This window comes from Pseudophryne corroboree, chromosome 6, assembly GCF_028390025.1.
Source record: "Pseudophryne corroboree isolate aPseCor3 chromosome 6, aPseCor3.hap2, whole genome shotgun sequence".
Taxonomy (NCBI): Eukaryota; Metazoa; Chordata; class Amphibia; order Anura; family Myobatrachidae; genus Pseudophryne; species Pseudophryne corroboree.
In genome coordinates, this window is record NC_086449.1 from 102530784 (window position 1) to 102551158 (window position 20375).

General features: G+C 46.2%; 2 protein-coding genes and 1 long non-coding RNA gene across 4 annotated transcripts; 1 reads left to right on the forward strand and 2 right to left on the reverse strand.

Annotated features, from left to right (window-relative positions):
• Positions 1-4767: 4767 nt before the first annotated feature.
• Positions 4768-9767, forward strand: LOC134936491 (serine/arginine repetitive matrix protein 1-like). Of its 2 annotated transcripts, none has more exons than XM_063931548.1 (7): positions 4768-4913; positions 6227-6405; positions 6576-7095; positions 7171-7677; positions 7765-7893; positions 7969-9050; positions 9683-9767. In XM_063931548.1, exons 2-6 carry the CDS (start codon positions 6229-6231, stop codon positions 8652-8654), a joined length of 2019 nt encoding a protein of 672 aa, XP_063787618.1. In that variant the 5' UTR covers positions 4768-4913; positions 6227-6228; the 3' UTR covers positions 8655-9050; positions 9683-9767. The 2 variants fall into 2 exon arrangements, with proteins under 2 accessions (XP_063787618.1, XP_063787619.1); XM_063931549.1 differs by lacking the exon at positions 4768-4913 and adding an exon at positions 4920-4944.
• LOC134936499 (uncharacterized) lies at positions 9751-12239 on the reverse strand. Its single transcript, XR_010180505.1, has 3 exons — positions 11434-12239; positions 10204-11205; positions 9751-9920 (listed from the first exon to the last, which is right to left on the reverse strand). It is a non-coding gene; the product is annotated as an uncharacterized LOC134936499 (long non-coding RNA).
• A 133-nt stretch (positions 12240-12372) lies between these two features.
• Positions 12373-13946, reverse strand: LOC134936498 (putative nuclease HARBI1). The gene is made up of 3 exons (XM_063931559.1): positions 12969-13946; positions 12509-12880; positions 12373-12424 (listed from the first exon to the last, which is right to left on the reverse strand). Coding segments are annotated over exons 1-3 (1137 nt in total). The 5' UTR covers positions 13732-13946; the 3' UTR covers positions 12373-12422.
• Between the last annotated feature and the right edge of the window lie 6429 nt (positions 13947-20375).

Genomic DNA, 20375 nt, shown 5'->3' on the forward strand with positions numbered 1-20375 from the left:
CTCCGAGAAATAGAATTATCGGTAAGTAAATTCTTATTTTTTGAATTCAGCATTCTGAAATTGCTTGGTAACTGCTGAAAAATTGAGGTATATGTGCCTCATACCTCTGTTAAAGCACGATTGTAATTAACAACTCTAAAAAAGGTCTCTTAGTGAGTAAGCTGTGAGTTCCTTAGAAGAATTCAGCATTTTGAAACCGCTTGGTAGCTGCTGAAAAATTGAGGTATTTGTGCCTCATACCTCTGTCAAGACATGATTGTAATTAACACCTGTTTTTGAATTCAGCATTCTGAAATTGCTTGGTAACTGCTGAAAAATTGAGATATATGTGCCTCATACCTCTGTTAAAGCACGATTGTAATTAACAACTCTAAAAAAGGTCTCTTAGTGAGTATGCTGTGAGTTCCTTAGAAGTTGATTACCTCTCAGATATGGGTGGATCCAGTTGTTGATTATTGAGGTACAATCTCTCTGGTGCAATCATCACATGACCATTTGACATCAAACAACTGTTTCTCCAGATAGCTGTCATCAAGCACTGACATCAATTGTAGTTCTCCTGCTCAAACTGCTGGGATGTATGTGGAAGAAACTATGGCAAAGAGATTTGGAGTGATACGGCGTGAGTTTTTTTCAGAAAATAATTGTCTTTCAGGACATGGGTGTATCTAGCTGTTGATAACTGAGGCATAACTTTCTTGGTGCGATTACAACATGACTGTTTGATACGAAGCAACTGACTATCCAGATAACTGTCTTCAAGCACTGATACCTCACACCCCTTCCTTAACCCAGTAAGCGGAATGGTTGACAACTGCTGAAAATGGAGGCATATGTACTTCATACCTCTACATAGCAGCGACTGCGATCCATATTAAAGGTAAATTGATTTCCTTCTCGGTGATTAATATCGGACTATTTGACATAGAACAAATAGGGTTTTTCAAGTACTGGTGCCTCACATCCCTTCATTTTGTATATGCGTGTGATTTAACATAAATTAATTATCATTTTTTCACACAGGTGGCACCATTACATGGCTGACTGTTCCCTATATTTCTGAGAAACGGCTTCACAGACACTTCTCTTTGTTAATTGGGCCTCATACTGGTGTATAGGTGACCCAACTAAAAATAATCTATCAGTGACCCATGATTCAAACTTATTGCCCTGAGAATTTATATATGGGCTATACAATTGATAAAGATGATGGTCACATTGTATAATTTTCACATATTCTTACTTAGCCACACACCAGTGGTAAGGGTATTATTACGTAGACGGACTTGAACATATAGAATTGTTCTGACTGAGGTCATCTAGATAAGACCATATCTCAACATATTTTCGCAAATGATCACACACTTATTAGTGAATTCACATGGACTGTGTAGACATAATTTTTTAGGGCATATCTAATAAAATTTGTAATTTTAAGATTATTTAATTAATACACAGTAATTAATTTTGTTACCTCAGATAAGAGTGCTCCCTACCAGGGTTATCTTGTCTTCTTTGTAGTCTTCTTTATGAAACATGATGGTGTGACAGCCTGATGGTGAACGCGAATCTGACAAATTTTCTTTTTATTATTTCCCCTCTCTTTTCACTTTCCACAGATGGTTTACTTCACACAACTGATAATACACAACAGTTAAACACATTGAAATGCAAGATTTATGTTCCCAACAGAAAGGTCGCTGACCCGGAGAGAACTCGTGACAAAGAGCAGAGTGTAGAGAACATCGTATCACTGGAGTGTCTGTTCCGGGAAAGCTGAGAGGCAGGACTGTTGAGACGGCACCTGAGCGCAGAGAACAACAAGACCAGAGGCGGTTGTCGCACCAGTTTTTATTTTTTTATTTTCTCCATCTCCCACTACTCTCCTTCTCTTTCTCCCCCTTCTTGTTTCCCTTCTCTTCCCTTAAAAAGATGGACTTACCCCAAGAGACTGCGTTCCGGGTTTTCCTGTTAATCCTGATGTTGACCAGGACAGTCTGTTTCGGTGAGGGTCCCAGAGGGGTCGAGAAGGGATATGGAATGGGTTCTGATGGCGAGGATGGATTTGTAGAATCTCAAGAGCAACACATCACTCGAGCAAAGGCGAGTATCAGAAAGCGCTCTGGTAGTCAGGGAGCTCTGAGGCACTGTGAAGGGTTATTGTCTGAGGAAAATTGCATTTGTAGGAATTGTGAGAACATAGTCGAGGATGGGTGCATCCAGAGATGTCAGTCCAGCCTTAATATCGACATGCACCGTCATCCATTGAGTGATTACCACTCACTAGTGGGTAAGGTCTTAAACCAGACAGAATGCTGGGTGTGCTCACAAGTACCTAAAGGTCAGAGCAACTCAGGATTAGTACCGTACCCTTTAGCAATAGACGAGGTACTCTAATTACGGGGTGGGAGACCGGTGGACAAGAAATTCAATATTTCTAGGCCCCCTAGATTGAAGCTCCACCAGTATCATGTAGATAGATCCTTATTATGTTTCAATATTTCCAATTACCGAAAACCGGGAAATTGGGAAGTGACGTGGAATAACCAGACAATGGCATTTTCTCACAGAGCTGATAGGATACCCATAGACTCTGAACTTGTATGCCAAATAGCCAACAGTGGGAGGTATTTCCGGTATAGGTATACTCGAGGAAGCAAGACCATGTGGGTTGGAGAAGTAACACCAGGGTACTGTGCTCATATCATCCAGCCTGATACTTGTACTGAGCAGATGGGAGAACTAGGGTTTGGGTTTTTCACTTGGAAGGTTTGTAATATGGTAATGTCATATTCTGTCCACTATGTTCTCCCCGATGATGCCTATTTCATATGTGGGAGGAAGGCGTACAAGTGGCTTGCCCAGAGCTCAGAGGGATTGTGTTATGTTGGAAGAGTGTTGCCAGAGGTCATGACCATAACCCATGATAAGATGAAAGATGTTCACCGCAGTGCTCAGGCTCCTTACACTCATACTCACTATGAACACATCGTCAAGAGACACCTCATAGAGAGGACAGAGCACGTAGCCTCTGATTTGATCCACGAATCCACCGGGATTCAATTCCTTCTCGCATTAGACATCACCCGTACTGCCAGAGGAATTATAAATTATAGGTATATCCATGCGCTAGCGAACTTGATAGATAATATCACTGAGATGTATGACGACACCTTCAGGTATACGGGAAGGGAGTTACAAGCTTACAAGACGGAACTGATCCAGCACAGGATGGCCCTTAATTATATCACAGCCGTGACGGGTGGGTACTGTGTCACTTTGGCAACTCAGTATGGTGTGAAGTGCTGTATGTATATTACAAACAGCACTGACGACCCCACAGAGATTATCGATCAAAAGATGGATGATATATTGCAGTTGAAGTGGGAGTTCCGGAGGAGACACAACCTTACCCTGACCGCTGTGGGTAATGAGCTGACCGGCTGGGTCTCATGGTTGAACTCACAAAATTGGTTCTCAGGATTAGGAGAGTGGGCTCAAAATGTTATTATGAGTGTAGGGAAGTTTCTCCTTTGTATCCTGGGAGTCGTCATAATTATTGGCTTGATATTTAGGTGTGTTCGAATTCTGACGCGGATCAAGCACGGCACAAATTTGATGAGTTTAAGGAGCGAGGGCATTGTCATAGCAGCAGATTTAATTTACGACACATCCATAGAGACAGTGTTATGATAAGGATTGCAAATGAATTCCATGGCCTGTTTCTTTCACCCGTTTTTCCTTTGTCTCCCCCTCTGCCCAGATACACCCATCCGGAAAAGGCATCAGCCCTACCCAAGAATGTTTATGTAAATGTTATGTGAATGTATTTTAGATATGTGTCTTATCTTCATCTCTACAACCTTCAGTTAATGACACACATAGTCGACAGGTGATACCCACATATACTAGCACTCACATATGTTCCCCCTCCATGTATCATCAACTAAATGTGCACCCCATTTGTTGGAACAAGAAGCCGAAAAGAGCTCGGTAGTGTTTGTCGGCCCACTTACAGACCCTTAATATGGGATAAGAAGGATTTAATGTATACTTCGCAATACCTCGAAGCTTATCTAAAACATATACGGCACAATGATACATGCCCCTCAGACATGGATTCATACATACATGCTTTTTACTATCCCACTAGGTCATACATTTCCCGCCTACAACTCTCCTCCGACCATCCAATCGTCTGTAGATATTGTATTGATATTTTTCTGTTTAGTGATTAGATAGTGGCAGTTATTGGTGACTGCCAAAGGGTGGACTGTCAAAGTAGAAAAATATTGAAGAACACACAGCACGTATAAACTGCACACACATGCCCACTGCGCGTGCACTTGTTCTGCCGCGCGTGCACATATCCGCAATTTGCGTATGGTCGCTGCCGCGGTCCTGCGCATCGGCGCGTGGTATGGGTATTTACGGCAGAGTTTGTGTACGCATGGAGGGCCATCAGAACACATTACATATTTAATCCAAATAGTGCACAATGTACACATATAGGTATATGCAATAGCGGGCGAATCGCGTCATTAGATCCGCCTCTGTATAATTCGCCCGCTATCGCCAGCCGCAGCCCTGTCGCCGGGACCCTGAATTCTCAATATTCAATGAAAAACTGATTCGCCCCTCCCGCAGGCGGATTACGGCCAATCGGCGAGTAGTGGGCGTACTGAATTCGCCTTCCCGCCTAAAGCAGCCCTTTATTAGGGCTTGTTTGCTGCATGTGCTCTGCAGCCATTTTGTGAACCTGCAGAGAGGTGTGAGGAGGAGCAGAGCTAGCAATTTGGTTGTTTGCTGTGGATATCGTTTGGACACCCCAGCAGGCTTTATTCCAGGACAGTCAGGAGGATTCCTGTTACCCCGGAGCAGAGCCATTTTAGGAGCTTTTACTACATTTGTAGGTAAGTACCACATGTGTGTCTGGTGTTGCATGTATGTGTTTGTGTAGTGGGGGTTGCCATGAGGTGTACATGGGGTGTTTGTGCATGTGTGCATGTGTGCAGGTATGTGTATAGCCCCTTGCTTGTGTTGCTGCATTTTTTGGGGGAGACTTGTGTTTTGGGGTAGTTTTTCACGTTTTTTTTTTATTCTTTAAATTACTTTTTTGGGTCTTCTATTAGCATTGGTGTACCTCCTGAGGGTGCTGGGATGCTTTCTGGCCATTTTGGGGTGGTTTGGAGCAAGTTTAGTCGACAGCCTGGTTGACATGTGCTGCTGATTGTTTTTCAAACATGTGTTTTCCTGCCTAATTTTGCTGTGGGGTGCCTCCTGAGTGTGCTGGGATGCTTTCTGGCCATTTTGGGGTGATTTGGAGCAAGTTGAGTCGACAGCCAGGTTGACATGTGCTGCTGATTGTTTTTCAAACATGTGTTTTCCCACCTAATTTTGCTGTGGGGTGCCTCCTGAGTGTGCTGGGATGCTTTCTGGCCATTTTGGGGTGATTTGGAGCAAGTTGAGTCGACAGTCAGGTTGACATGTGCTGCTGATTGTTTTTCAAACATGTGTTTTCCCGCCTAATTTTGCTGTGGGGTGCCTCCTGAGTGTGCTGGGATGCTTTCTGGCCATTTTGGGGTGATTTGGAGCAAGTTGAGTCGACAGCCAGGTTGACATGTGCTGCTGATTGTTTTTCAAACATGTGTTTTCCCGCCTAATTTTGCTGTGGGGTGCCTCCTGAGTGTGCTGGGATGCTTTCTGGCCATTTTGGGGTGATTTGGAGCAAGTTGAGTCGACAGCCAGGTTGACATGTGCTGCTGATTGTTTTTCAAACATGTGTTTTCCCGCCTAATTTTGCTGTGGGGTGCCTCCTGAGTGTGCTGGGATGCTTTCTGGCCATTTTGGGGTGATTTGGAGCAAGTTGAGTCGACAGCCAGGTTGACATGTGCTGCTGATTGTTTTTCAAACATGTGTTTTCCCGCCTAATTTTGCTGTGGGGTGCCTCCTGAGTGTGCTGGGATGCTTTCTGGCCATTTTGGGGTGATTTGGAGCAAGTTGAGTCGACAGCCAGGTTGACATGTGCTGCTGATTGTTTTTCAAACATGTGTTTTCCCGCCTAATTTTGCTGTGGGGTGCCTCCTGAGTGTGCTGGGATGCTTTCTGGCCATTTTGGGGTGATTTGGAGCAAGTTGAGTCGACAGCCTGGTCAACATTTTGTGAGGGGCAGCCATTTTGTGAGGGGCAGCCATTTATACATGTATGTATTTTTTTTTTATAACAGAGATGTCAAGGGACAATCAGACCCGATCCGCCCCTTCCCCCACCCCCTCGGATCTATCCCTGCATAGCAATGAGGAGTGGGAGCCAACCCAGGAGGCGGATGCGACCGACCAGGCATCTAGTGACCAGCCGCGGTCGTCAAGGGCCCATGAGAAGTCCAAGAAAAAGCCTAGTAAAAAGGTACTTAACCACACCTGCAGACACAAATAGCATCAAACTTTACCCACTGTAGTTTGTGCAATGCCATGCACACCTACTGTAATAGGTGTGCAATGCCAGGGATACTGACACTCACAGGTACATACCGATCTTATTTAAAAATAATTTTTTTTTTTTTTTAATCCCTAAAGGCAAGAAGCCAGCCAGAGGAGCAGTCGGAGGAGGAAGCCTCTGGTGAAGATGCAGGACAGAAAAAGCCGCGTGGACCCAGATACACTGAGGCGGAAAACTGTGTCCTAGTGGATTGCGTCGACAGGTCCTACGACGTTTTGTATGGACCAAGGGCACAGAAAACAGCATTTAAGGTAAAGCGGAACATCTGGGAATCCATCGCCAGTCAAGTAACTGCAATTTCTGGAAACCGCCGGAGCACCAGAAATTGCTTGAAGCGGTACAGTGATTGCCGCAGACAGACCAAGAAGAAGATGGGGATTCAGCGCCGACATGAGACAGCTACGGGAGGTGGCCCGGCTCTCAATCTGAAGTGGCTACCCTGGGAGGACGTTATTAGAAGGCGCATGAACCCTGCCATGGTCGAAGGAGTTCGCGGAGGTGTGGACTCCAGCCGTCCTGCTGGCTTTCCCGAGGAGGAAGAACCGCCCAGAAGACGGAGGAAGGCGGGAGACCAGCCGTCCAAAAGGAGGTCTGATGGTAAGAATACTTTCACATGAGCTGTAGTTCCCTTTAAAATTTTTGTATGTGCTAATGTGCTTTTTTTTTTTTCAGACAGACCTGCCCAGAGGACATCACCTGCGCACAGGACATCGCCAGCGCACGGACCGTCACCTGTGCAGCAGGCATCGGCAGCAGCGCGCGGACCATCAACTGCGCCGCAAGCATCGCGAGCACACAGATCGTCACCTGTGCGCCACAGTTCGTCATCGCGCAGTTGGTCACCTGTGCACCAGACGACGTCAGCGCACAGACTATCACCTGTGCGCCAGACACCGTCGGCGACCACACCACAAGATGGGCGCCAAACTACAGCTCCTGCGCGCAGGCCATCACCAGATCGTCTTCTCTCCAGGAGCTCTGGGACTGTGACTGAAGAGCCTCAAGACACAACCCTTGTGGACCCATCACCCGATCTGTTTGAGTCTACAGGGTTAACTGACGAAACTTTTCTTGGGTTTGAGGACAGCCGTGCAGATGTATCCAGCCAGACCCTTGAAAAGTCTTCCGAAACGAGGACAAGTGGAGCTCCTGGAGCAGCGGCATCACAGGATGGAGAAGGTTTGTTTTTTTGTTTTTTTTTGTGGGGGGGGGGCAGCAGTTGTGTAAAGTTTATTAACTTTTCCAAAAAAATTATTTTGCAAACAGTGGTGCCACGAACCAGCAGCGGACTAGCTTCGGGGATTGGTTCGTACTTCAGGCCGGATCTCCTCCTACAGGAGTCGTCAGAGGATGGCGAGGTGGAAGTGCAGGACGCTCCAGTTGCTACATCCCTGCGTGAGTAAATTGAATTGTGAGCCTTCAAAAAAATGTATGATGAATGTGTATAATATTGTCTAATTTTCTTTTCAGCTGCCCAAATGCATGTGGTGGCAGACATCCAGGAAGGGCAGAATCCCTCAAATGTTCAGAGGGTTCACACCCTGGCATCAGAGATTGGGACACGCCAGGATACATACACAAATGTTGTGGGAAGCAGACTGGACAACATTGAGAGGACAATGGAGAAAATGTCCAACAGTCTACATGAACTGCAGAAGACTCTTTCCGACAGCACGGCCACAATACTACAGATCATACTTGAAGATCATAGGGAGAATAGGAACGTACTTAACATTATGTCCGATTCCTTGGTCAAGCTTGTAGAAAACACCACATGTTTGGCAGAAAGTAATAAGAACATGTCGGATAGTCATCGACACTCCGCTTCCAGCCAACAGGTCATGGCAACCACACTGCAGATGATCTATGAAAAGCTCCCAGTACCAGCTCATCAACACGCTGGTGATCCACCATATCCGCCGTCGCAAGCCACAAGGACGCATCGTACCCTTCCTCGAGTCCCATCCCAGTACAGTCAGTCACAGATGTACCAGGGATATACAGGGATGTACCCCACCCCCCAGATGCCTCCACCACCGGCCGCACAATCTTCAGCAGCATGGGCACCGAGGGCCAGTCAACATACTCCCCAGCCTCCCAGGACATCCACGCCCTATCAGGGGGAAGAAGAGGATCCGGACAGACTTCCACCATAAACCCGGTCGTATTATTTTATTTTATTTAAAATGTTTTTCATGTATCCCTGTCTTCCCCTCCCATTAGTTTGTTGTTTTTCTTACTATTGTTTTTTCTTTGTTGGCCTTCCCCACCCGTGACCGGGTACTACCAAGGAGCTTTGTGTAGGCATACATGCGCGGGCATGTATGCGGGCGCGTGTGGTAACGGATGAAAGCTCCTTGCGGCTACATGTATGATGGGCCAAAGAGCTATTCTGATACCCCCTTTTTCTTCCAAAAATCCTTTTTGTAATGATGTACAGTAGACTTTCATTGTGTGAATTTACTATTCACTAGTCTGTGTTTTTTACGTATTCATAGGATTGATGAGGAAAAATGAAGTGGACGGCATAAGTTTGTGTTGAGCGTACCAAGGTGAGTAGAACCATGTTTAATTCAAGAAACTTTGAACCGCATGCCTTTGTAGAACAACACCGCCCAGCAATGGGTCATGCTGGGCTGTGTTGTTCCACAAATGTTAGCGTGTCAAAGTGCTGACCACTGACGCCACTCTTTCACTTTGAACCGCATGCCTTTGTAGAACAACACCGCCCAGCAATGGGTCATGCTGGGCTGTGTTGTTCCACAAATGTTAGCGTGTCAAAGTGCTGACCACTGACGCCACTCTTTCACTTTGAACCGCATGCCTTTGTAGAACAACACCGCCCAGCAATGGGTCATGCTGGGCTGTGTTGTTCCACAAATGTTAGCGTGTCAAAGTGCTGACCACTGACGCCACTCTTTCACTTTGAACCGCATGCCTTTGTAGAACAACACCGCCCAGCAATGGGTCATGCTGGGCTGTGTTGTTCCACAAATGTTAGCGTGTCAAAGTGCTGACCACTGACGCCACTCTTTCACTTTGAACCGCATGCCTTTGTAGAACAACACCGCCCAGCAATGGGTCATGCTGGGCTGTGTTGTTCCACAAATTTTCATTGAAAAAAAATGAACATGAATTTAGTGTGTCTTTACTTTAATATACTTTTTTTTTCTTTTCCCCACAGATATCTATATACACAAGAAAAGAATGTAAAGAAGAACAAACTACTTTTTTGTTTTAATTAACTTTCAAACTTTATTAAAAAAAATTTTTCTTCAATAAACTTTTAAAAATAGAAGTTTCCTGTGGTTTTTATTAAAATTTGTAATGCAGTTGAATTGTACGTAAGTAGATTGCCCAGGGAACATCAGGGGAACTGTCTCTTCACATCCACGCCACTTAGGAAGGATACACCGGAAGACCTGTGGAAGAGAACAGTATGAGCTACCAGATGTGGGTAATAGTGTCACCCTGGGGCTGAAAAAAGAGGTACATACAACAGTCCACACAACACAAGCGGGGAACAGTGGGTCCAAATGCAACCCTCCTGCACTTGCATCACTACACATCCAAACATTCCCCGCTCCAGCATTGCTGTTTCAGGGAATGTTTGGATGTGCAGTCTTGCAAATGCCGGAGGGCTGCACTTTGGACATGCCAGGGTGATTTTGGACAAGGGAGTTTTGTTGGTCAATTGCATCTCACCTGAGGGGGTTGTCTGCTACATGGCGGAGGGTCAGGTCCACATCACCAGTAGGGTCACCCATGGAACATCAGGTGAAATGTCGTGTCTCCTCACATCCACGCCACTTGGGAAGATACACCGCAGGACCTGTGGAAGAGAACAGTATGAGCTACCAGATGTGGGTAATAGTGTCACCCTGGGGCTGAAAAAAGAGGTACATACAACAGTCCACACAACACAAGCGGGGAACAGTGGGTCCAAATGCAACCCTCCTGCACTTGCATCACTACACATCCAAACATTCCCCGCTCCAGCATTGCTGTTTCAGGGAATGTTTGGATGTGCAGTCTTGCAAATGCCGGAGGGCTGCACTTTGGACATGCCAGGGTGATTTTGGACAAGGGAGTTTTGTTGGTCAATTGCATCTCACCTGAGGGGGTTGTCTGCTACATGGCGGAGGGTCAGGTCCACATCACCAGTAGGGTCACCCATGGAACATCAGGTGAAATGTCGTGTCTCCTCACATCCACGCCACTTGGGAAGATACACCGCAGGACCTGTGGAAGAGAACAGTATGAGCTACCAGATGTGGGTAATAGTGTCACCCTGGGGCTGAAAAAAGAGGTACATACAACAGTCCACACAACACAAGCGGGGAACAGTGGGTCCAAATGCAACCCTCCTGCACTTGCATCACTACACATCCAAACATTCCCCGCTCCAGCATTGCTGTTTCAGGGAATGTTTGGATGTGCAGTCTTGCAAATGCCGGAGGGCTGCACTTTGGACATGCCAGGGTGATTTTGGACAAGGGAGTTTTGTTGGTCAATTGCATCTCACCTGAGGGGGTTGTCTGCTACATGGCGGAGGGTCAGGTCCACATCACCAGTAGGGTCACCCATGGAACATCAGGTGAAATGTCGTGTCTCCTCACATCCACGCCACTTGGGAAGATACACCGCAGGACCTGTGGAAGAGAACAGTTTGAGCTTCCAGGTATGGGTGATAGTGTCACCCTGGGGCTGAAAAAAGAGGTACATACAACAGTCCACACAACACAAGCGGGGAACAGTGGGTCCAAATGCAACCCTCCTGCACTTGCATCACTACACATCCAAACATTCCCCGCTCCAGCATTGCTGTTTCAGGGAATGTTTGGATGTGCAGTCTTGCAAATGCCGGAGGGCTGCACTTTGGACATGCCAGGGTGATTTTGGACAAGGGAGTTTTGCTGGTCAATTGCATCTCACCTGAGGGGGTTGTCTGCTACATGGCGGAGGGTCAGGTCCACATCACCAGTAGGGTCACCCATGGAACATCAGGTGAAATGTCGTGTCTCCTCACATCCACGCCACTTGGGAAGATACACCGCAGGACCTGTGGAAGAGAACAGTATGAGCTACCAGATGTGGGTAATAGTGTCACCCTGGGGCTGAAAAAAGAGGTACATACAACAGTCCACACAACACAAGCGGGGAACAGTGGGTCCAAATGCAACCCTCCTGCACTTGCATCACTACACATCCAAACATTCCCCGCTCCAGCATTGCTGTTTCAGGGAATGTTTGGATGTGCAGTCTTGCAAATGCCGGAGGGCTGCACTTTGGACATGCCAGGGTGATTTTGGACAAGGGAGTTTTGTTGGTCAATTGCATCTCACCTGAGGGGGTTGTCTGCTACATGGCGGAGGGTCAGGTCCACATCACCAGTAGGGTCACCCATGGAACATCAGGTGAAATGTCGTGTCTCCTCACATCCACGCCACTTGGGAAGATACACCGCAGGACCGGTGGAAGAGAACAGTTTAAGCTTCCAGGTATGGGTGATAGTGTCACCCTGGGGCTGAAAAAAGAGGTACATACAACAGTCCACACAACACAAGCGGGTTACAGCGGCCCAAATGCAACCCTCCGGCACTTGCATCACTACACATCCAAACATTCCCTGACCAGCATTGGTGCATCAGGAGGGAATGTTTGGATGTGCAGTCTTGCAAATGCCGGAGTGCTGCACTTTGGACATGCCGGGGTGATTTTGGACAAAGGGAGTTCTGGGCAATCCATCTCACCTGAGGGGGTTGTCTGCTACATGGCAGAGGGTCAGGTCCACATCACCATTAGGTCGCCCATGGTAGAGTTGGATAAAAGGGTCAAATATTTGCGGTAACCAAACAGGATAAAACAGGGGGGAACAAACTGTATAAACACGGCCTGGGGATACACATCAACAGGATGTAAAACTCTGTAATAGATAAATGAAGAGGTTTTTTTAAAAAAAAACCAATGTCAGTTTACACGATAATACAAATGTTGTCAGTATACTCACAGGTAACTGCAAAAAAATTTTGTATCACTGTCCGCCGGGAATCCTCTCCTTCGTCCATACCCACCGGTAGAGCAGAAGACCGGTTCCCGCGTAGGAAAGCACTACGACGAAGAGTCACCGGCAAACGGTTTGCGACACATATGTTGTGTAAAATACAACATGCATTTACCATGCCGCAAACCTTCGACGGTGAGTACAAAAGAGCACCGCCGGAAGTGTCTAAACATCGAAACCGGCTTTTAAGTACACCGAAGGCACGCTCAATTATTCCCCTCGATGCAATGTGTTTCTCTTGGTAACGTTTTTCTGCTCTACCAACAGGATTAGACAATGGGGTCAACAGCCACGGTTTGTTTGGATAACCCGCATCGCCTATAGAAAATATAAAAAAAATGTTAGGTACTTGTAAAAAATAATAAAAAAAAATATAATAAAATAATAAAAAAATGAAAATACATACCTAACAGCCAGCCACCAGGCATGTTTCCTGTTTCGAACTTGTCAAACAGCGATGACTGGCTTAGGATGAAGGAGTCGTGAGATGATCCAGGAAATCCCACAAAAATATTCAAAAATCTCATATTTACATCACAGACCGCCTGCACGTTCAGGGAATGGAACTGTTTTCGGTTCCGAAAACATTCCTCTGAATTACGTGGCGGTCTGATCTGCACGTGGGTACAGTCAATCGCGCCCAGCACATTGGGAAATTTGTATTTGTTGTAAAAGCCTAATTTGATCTCACGACATTCGCTGTCCGTCTCTGGAAATGTGATGTACTGGATCGTCAATTTGCGGAAAGCCCTAATGACTTGGGTTATACAGCGCGACAGAGTCGACTGAGAAAAACCGCATGTTTGAGACAGTGTAGGCTGGAATGTGCCTGACGCCAAAAAATGTAACGTCCCCAGCAGTTTCTGAAAACCGCTGATTGCACGATTTGACCGTGCCCGAGGTTCCAAGTCGGCCTCCAACAGAGCGTACAGCGAATATATGTCGCGAGTCGATAAGCGATAATTTTGTATCACCTCGAACTCGCTGTGATCCTCCAGTTCACGCCTAGTGCGATACTGGCGTGGACGTGGAAATGAAACCCGCAATACTGGCTCACCCAATGCAGACATTTGCTGACCTGGATCCTGATGTTCATCTGCACTTTCTTCCTCCATCAAGCTTGCAGCCAGCATGAACAACACAATCTGGTCAGAAAAAGGCTCCATCATTGTAGTCAGTACAAAAATAGGAATGTGTTTTAAAACGCAGGGATTTTCCTAAAAAAAACGATTCCACAAGAGAGCTGACTGTAATGGCTCCTTCTCCCTGTAGTCTCAAACCCAGGAGTGAGGAGATAGGAGGGGCTTTGCAGAAGTGTATCCTGGGTAAAACTGTGGAATCATGGGTAAATTTCCCTCAGGAGATTGAAGAAAAAAATATTCCTTTAAAAAATCAATTAAATAATACTTGTGAGTCAAAAAAAGACAAACCAAGTAGATAATCCTTTCAAATATAAATAGATATGCTACTAGCAATCCTCAAATATCCCAAAAAATGATGTTCTAAAAAATTTTTTTGAGAACCCGCCAGTCAACTGAGGCGGACTAAAATAGGCGAATTTGCGGTCGAAAAGTACTGCAGGCGAATTTCCAAACTTGAATTGAATATGCTTGAGGCGAATTGCAGCATCTGTACCATTGCAGAAAAGTCGAATGCGGAAAAAGTCGAATTGACAAAAGTCGAATTTTGAAGGTCCGTTTTTTTGCGATAAAGTACTGCACTGCATAGGCGAATTGATTTTTTGAGGCGAAAACGTTCCGGAATTCAACTTTTTCTGAAATTCGCCCGCTATTGCATATACCCCATAGTCTCCTTGCACCACATCAGAAAATTATAGCTGTTTAAATGGTTGCAGAACAAAGGGATTCACCTTTACAGGATAAGAGGGGACAGACTAAGGTTATAAGGTGGTATTTGGTATCCAGCTGTAGGGTATTTTAAGGGTAACATTCCGGTGTTGGTCTGCGGAAGATCGCATGTTCCTGCGGATAGTTATGTGCAGAAGCAGAATATAGATATAAACTGTATTTACTGTATATTATGTATGCGGCGGGAATCCAGAGGAGACCACCCACAAGAGCAGTTGAGAAAGACATCGCCTACCTTTTCAAATCAACCTATGACCTCTCCTGTACTGTAAAAGTGCATTCCTGTGTCCAATGGACAAAGGGATTACAGTATCCATTGTATTGCTTTTGGAAGACTTGTATAAATAAAGCCTGCTGCAGCCCGGCCTGACACAAGACTCACAACGTTATCTATTTGATGACGGAGGACCGGACCGGGAAGCGCACGCGAATATACTCACGTATGTACATTGACTGTAGCCATTATTCTGTTATACACTGCTCAAAAAAATAAAGGGAACACTAAAATTACACATCCTAGATCTGAATGAATGAAATATTCTTATTAAATACTTTGTTCTTTACATAGTTGAATGTGCTGACAACAAAATCACAGAAAAATTATCAATGGAAATCAAATTTATTAACCCATGGAGGTCTGGATTTGGAGTCACCCTCAAAATTAAAGTGGAAAAATACACTACAGGCTGATCCTACTTTGATGTAATGTCCTTAAAACAAGTCAAAATGAGGCTCAGTAGTGTGTGTGGCATCCACAAGCCTGTATGACCTCCCTACAACCCACACAAGTGGCTCAGGTAGTGCAGCTCATCCAGGATGGCACATCAATGCGAGCTGTGGCAAGAAGGTTTGCTGTGTCTGTCAGCGTAGTGTCCAGAGCATGGAGGCGCTACCAAGAGACAGGACAATACATCAGGAGATGTGGAGGAGGCCAACAACCCAGCAGCAGGACCGCTACCTCCGCCTTTGTGCAAGGAGGAACAGCAGGAGCACTGCCAGAGCCCTGCAAAATGACCTCCAGCAAGCCACAAATGTGCATGTGTCTACTCAAACGATCAGAAACAGACTCCATGAGGGTGGTATGAGGGCCCGACGCCCACAGGTGGGGGTTGTGCTTACAGCCCAACACCGTGCAGGACTTTTGGCATCTGCCAGAGAACACCAAGATTGGCAAATTCGCCACTGGCGCCCTGTGCTCTTCACAGATGAAGGCATGTTCTCATTGAGCACAAGTGACAGATGTGACAGAGTCTGGAGACGCCAAGGAGAACGTTCTGCTGCCTGCAACAACCTCCAGCATGACCGGTTTGGCAGTGGGTCAGTAATGGTGTGGGGTGGCATTTCTTTGGGGGGCCGCACAGCCCTCCATGTGCTCGCCAGAGGTATCCTGACTGCCATTAGGTACCGAGATGAGATCCTCAGACCCCTTGTGAGACCATATGCTGGTGCGGTTGGCCCTGGGTTCCTCCTAATGCAAGACAATGCTAGACCTAATGTGGCTGGAATGTGTCAGCAATTCCTGCAAGACGAAGGCATTGATGCTATGGACTGGCCCGCCCGTTCCCCAGACCTGAATCCAATTGAGCACATCTGGGACATCATGTCTCGCTCCATCCACCAATACCATGTTGCACCACAGACTGTCCAGGAGTTGGCAGATGCTTTAGTCCAGGTCTGGGAGGAGATCCCTCAGGAGACCATCTGCCACCTCATCAGGAGCATGCCCAGGATTTGTAGGGAGGTCATACAGGCACTTGGAGGCCACAGACACTACTGAGCCTCATTTCGACTTGTTTTAAGGACATTACATCAAAGTTGGATCAGCCTGTAGTGTGTTTTTCCACTTTAATTTTGAGTGTGACTCCAAATCCAGACCTCCATGGGTTAATAAATTTGATTTCCATTGATAATTTTTCTGTGATTTTGTTGTCAGCATATTCAACAGTGTAAAGAACAAAGTATTTAATAAGAATATTTCATTCATTCAGATCTAGGATGTTATTTTAGTGTTCCCTATATTTTTTTGAGCAGTGTATATATTGTCTTGTATTGTAGCGTATAATTTGTATTGTAAACCCCCTTTCAGAAATAATCCATTGTGGTGTCGGAACCCAGCGGTAAACTCACAATTGGTGTCGTGTGCTCATTGCCCTGCTAAGGTTTAAAGTGTACTATTATTGCATAGCATTGCTGTAGAAGGTTTAAAGTGTATCTCTGGGTGTGTATGCGCTGCGAGTACTTTGTACCGTCAGCGCGGCGTGTGTACGCAAAGTCCGTACACTACGGAACCCTTTTACGCTAATAGCGTAAAAGGTGCGTAGTGTGAATTAAGTATAGCGGCCGCAGCGGCTAAAGGTTTAAAGTGTATTTAAGGTGTTTTTAAGGTATAGCTTTCATTCCTGTAAAGATAATCAGCTTTATCAGGGTACAGGACTGTGTGTGTAATCTGTAGTGAGTGTGTGGACAGGACTGTGTGTGTGTGTGTGTGTGTGTGTGTGTGTATGTAATCTGTAGTGAGTGTGGGTACAGGACTGTGTGTGTAATCTGTAGTGAGTGTGGGGACAGGACTGTGTGTATGTGTATGTAATCTGTAGTGAGTGTGGGTACAGGACTGTGTGTGTGTGTGTGTGTGTGTGTGTGTGTGTGTGTGTGTGTGTGTGTGTGTGTATATAATCTGTAGTGAGTGTGGGGACAAGACTGTGTGTGTGTGTATATATAATCTGTAGTGAGTGGGGACAGGACTGTGTGTGTGTGTGTGTGTGTGTGTGTGTGTGTGTGTGTATGTAATCTGTAGTGAGTGTGGGTACAGGACTGTGTCTGTGTGTGTGTGTGTGTGTGTGTGTGTGTGTGTGTGTGTGTGTGTGTGTATATAATCTGTAGTGAGTGTGGGGACAAGAGTGTGTGTGTGTGTGTGTGTGTGTGTGTGTGTGTGTATATAATCTGTAGTGAGTGTGGGGACAAGAGTGTGTGTGTGTGTGTGTGTGTGTGTGTGTGTATATAATCTGTAGTGAGTGTGGGGACAGGACTGTGTGGGGACAGGACTGTGTGTGTGTAATCTGTAGTGAGTGTGGGGACAGGACTGTGTGTGTGTGTGTGTGTGTGTGTGTGTGTGTGTGTGTGTGTAATCTGTAGTGAGTGTGGGGACAGGACTGTGTGTGTGTGTGTAATCTGTAGTGAGTGTGGGGACAGGACTGTGTGTGTGTGTAATCTGTAGTGAGTGTGGGGACAGGACTGTGTGTGTGTGTAGTCTGTAGTGAGTGTGGGGACAGGACTGTGTGTGTGTGTAATCTGTAGTGAGTGTGGGGACAGGACTGTGTGTGTGTGTAATCTGTAGTGAGTGTGGGGACAGGACTGTGTGTGTGTGTAATCTGTAGTGAGTGTGGGGACAGGACTGTGTGTGTGTGTAATCTGTAGTGAGTGTGGGCACAGGACTGTGTGTGTGTGTGTGTGTGTGTGTGTGTGTGTGTGTGTGTGTGTGTGTGTGTGTGTGTGTGTAATCTGTAGTGAGTGTGGGGACAGGACTGTGTGTGTGTGTGTGTGTGTAATCTGTAGTGAGTGTAGGGACAGGACTGTGTGTGTGTGTGTGTGTGTGTGTGTGTGTGTGTGTGTGTGTGTCATCTGTGGGAAGTCGTCTCCCTCCCCAGGTGCTGCTAACAATATCACTGATAATTGCATTGCCCTGTGTAACCTGCTGCACCAGGCCAGCTATGTTTCTGCAGGTGAGGGGGCAATGGGGGGCACCAGTTTACTCACAACACTAGGGTGAAGGCTGTGGTCTGGCTATTACTGTATGTATGTTCTCCCTGTGTTTGCATGGATGTGGTGCAGGGAAATAACTGTTAAATTGTGTAGGGGGTGAGAAAGGCTCCTGGCACTGAGAGCCTCCACCATTTGTGCCTCCCCAGTCTCTAACCTCACCGCACATCACTGCTTTGCAGCCAATGACTGCCTGAAATCTGGAACCCCTGGACATCACCAAATGCTGAGTATTCCTCCTTTGTTATGCTTTGCCAGGCCACTGCTGCTGTCTTCAGTTGTTTGTGGGTTTTTCTTCCTTTAGTTTTGTCGTCAGCAAGTGAAGTACATGCCCCATCACTGATGATCCTCCACGTCATGCTGGGATGAGCCCAGCACTCTGGCAGTTGCTGCGCTGCCCCCAACCTCTTCTGTGCACTGAATGGACCCGCATGGCATTCATTCACCTGCAGTGCAGTGTGTCCCCCAACTTCGCTGGACACTTTGTTTGGGAGGTCTCGGGTAAACATGTCCCTGGTCAGATGACCCGGGTTACCCGTTTACACTGCAGCTCAACCAGGTACTTCCTGAGTAAAAGCATGCCAGCTACTCAAGAAGGTTTGCTGGGTCACTGGACCCAGGTTTTTGCTAAAACCCAGAATTTCAGGTCAGGCGAAAAAGGAAAAACACCACAAACAAACACGTTTACTGCTGTATAGCGCCCAAGTAAATACACAATCTGTTCCTATTTCCTCATTCGCGGGCTGTAAAGGTAATGTGTATATACTTTTAAATGACCAGAATAATAGAAGAAGAAACAGCAGCGCTCGTGAGGACAGGAAAACAGGTCAAAAAAGAGGGACACAATGCTCTGCTCCTGTACTTCCCTCTTACTGTGTGATTATCATACAGTAAGAGGGAAGTGCAGGAGCAGAGCATTGTGTCCCTCTTGGAGAGAGTCATATTGGGAGCTGCTATAAATTCCGTTGCATCGGCTCCAGGGGGTATGCCTTTAAAAAAGTCACGTGCTCCATGACGAAACGCGTCAGGACTCCTCCCCCAAACGACACTGGTCTCACCGCTTGTCTCCGCACGGCTATACCACAGTTACCGTCTGCTCTCCTAGCATTAGAGCGGTCATTCTGATCCGACTGAGGGAAGATCACATGCCGCACGGAGCGGTCAATCCCAGCAAACCTACCGCAGACTGTACTCCTTTCACCAGCACAAAAGTGGGCACTTCATTGACTGCACCCAAGGAAGCTCGGGGTCGGCAGCCCATGGGAAAGGTAACTAATACCTGCCACCTGTTTCATTGGCTGTCTGTGGGGTCAAATATTAATACAAGTGAATCTTCACCGTCTCCAATGCACACTGGAGAGCCGTATTATTGAGCATGAACAGCCACCTATTTGCACTAAGTATCTCTTGTCGGGACACGTAACAACTTCTGGTTACACACAATAACAAGTGCTACAGTCGCTAAAGGAACAGGCACTATCATTTCCTGCGGCATTAAGCCTTTCACTGTGCATTTACACAGCTACTGCGGCCTGTGGATTACATCTGCTTGTGGACACTATTGATACTTATTTAATTGCGGTTTTATCCAGTGATTAATCACCAATTGTTTTATTATGTGGTTTTTAGTATATTAATGTTTGTGATCTTTTTGTGTCTAAAATGTTAGACTGAATAAATATTTTATAAATTAGTTTATGTCAGCTCTCCAATTAATATGACCTGTTTTCCTGTCCCCACGTGCGCTGCTGTTTCCTCTTCTACTGCAGTGGAAAAAGAAGTGTAAGTTGTGATATATAGGATTGGTTCATAGACGTGACAACTGAATTACCGGGATACGGTCGTTAGGTCGACACAGCTTAGGGCGACAGCCATTAGGTCGACCACTGATGGTCTACATGCATTAGGCCGACAGGTCAAAAGGTCGACATTTTTGTTCTTCTTTTTTTTGGATTTTTCCATACTTGACGATCCACGTGGACTATGATTGGAACGGTAACCTTGCCCGAAGCATGGAGAGCGAAGCGAGCCATGCAAGGGGACACGGTGCACTAATTGGGGTTCCCCGTCACTTTACGAAGAGAACGACCGCAAAAACAGTCAAAAAACTCATGTTGACCTTTTCACCTGTCGACCTAGTGCATGTCGACCTTCAGTGGTCGACTTGATGACTGTCGACCTAAGTTGAG

Excerpts from the sequence above, each read along its gene's own strand:
- LOC134936491 (XM_063931548.1), top strand. The coding sequence starts at position 6,229 with ATGTCAAGGGACAATCAGACCCGATCCGCCCCTTCCCCCACCCCCTCG. Across the intron at positions 6,406-6,575 it reads AGAAAAAGCCTAGTAAAAAG|GCAAGAAGCCAGCCAGAGGA; the intron begins GTACTTAACCAC and ends TAATCCCTAAAG. Across the intron at positions 7,894-7,968 it reads TCCAGTTGCTACATCCCTGC|CTGCCCAAATGCATGTGGTG; the intron begins GTGAGTAAATTG and ends TTTTCTTTTCAG.
- LOC134936498 (XM_063931559.1), bottom strand. The coding sequence starts at position 13,731 with ATGATGGAGCCTTTTTCTGACCAGATTGTGTTGTTCATGCTGGCTGCA. Across the intron at positions 12,881-12,968 it reads GCCTGGTGGCTGGCTGTTAG|GCGATGCGGGTTATCCAAAC; the intron begins GTATGTATTTTC and ends TATTTTCTATAG.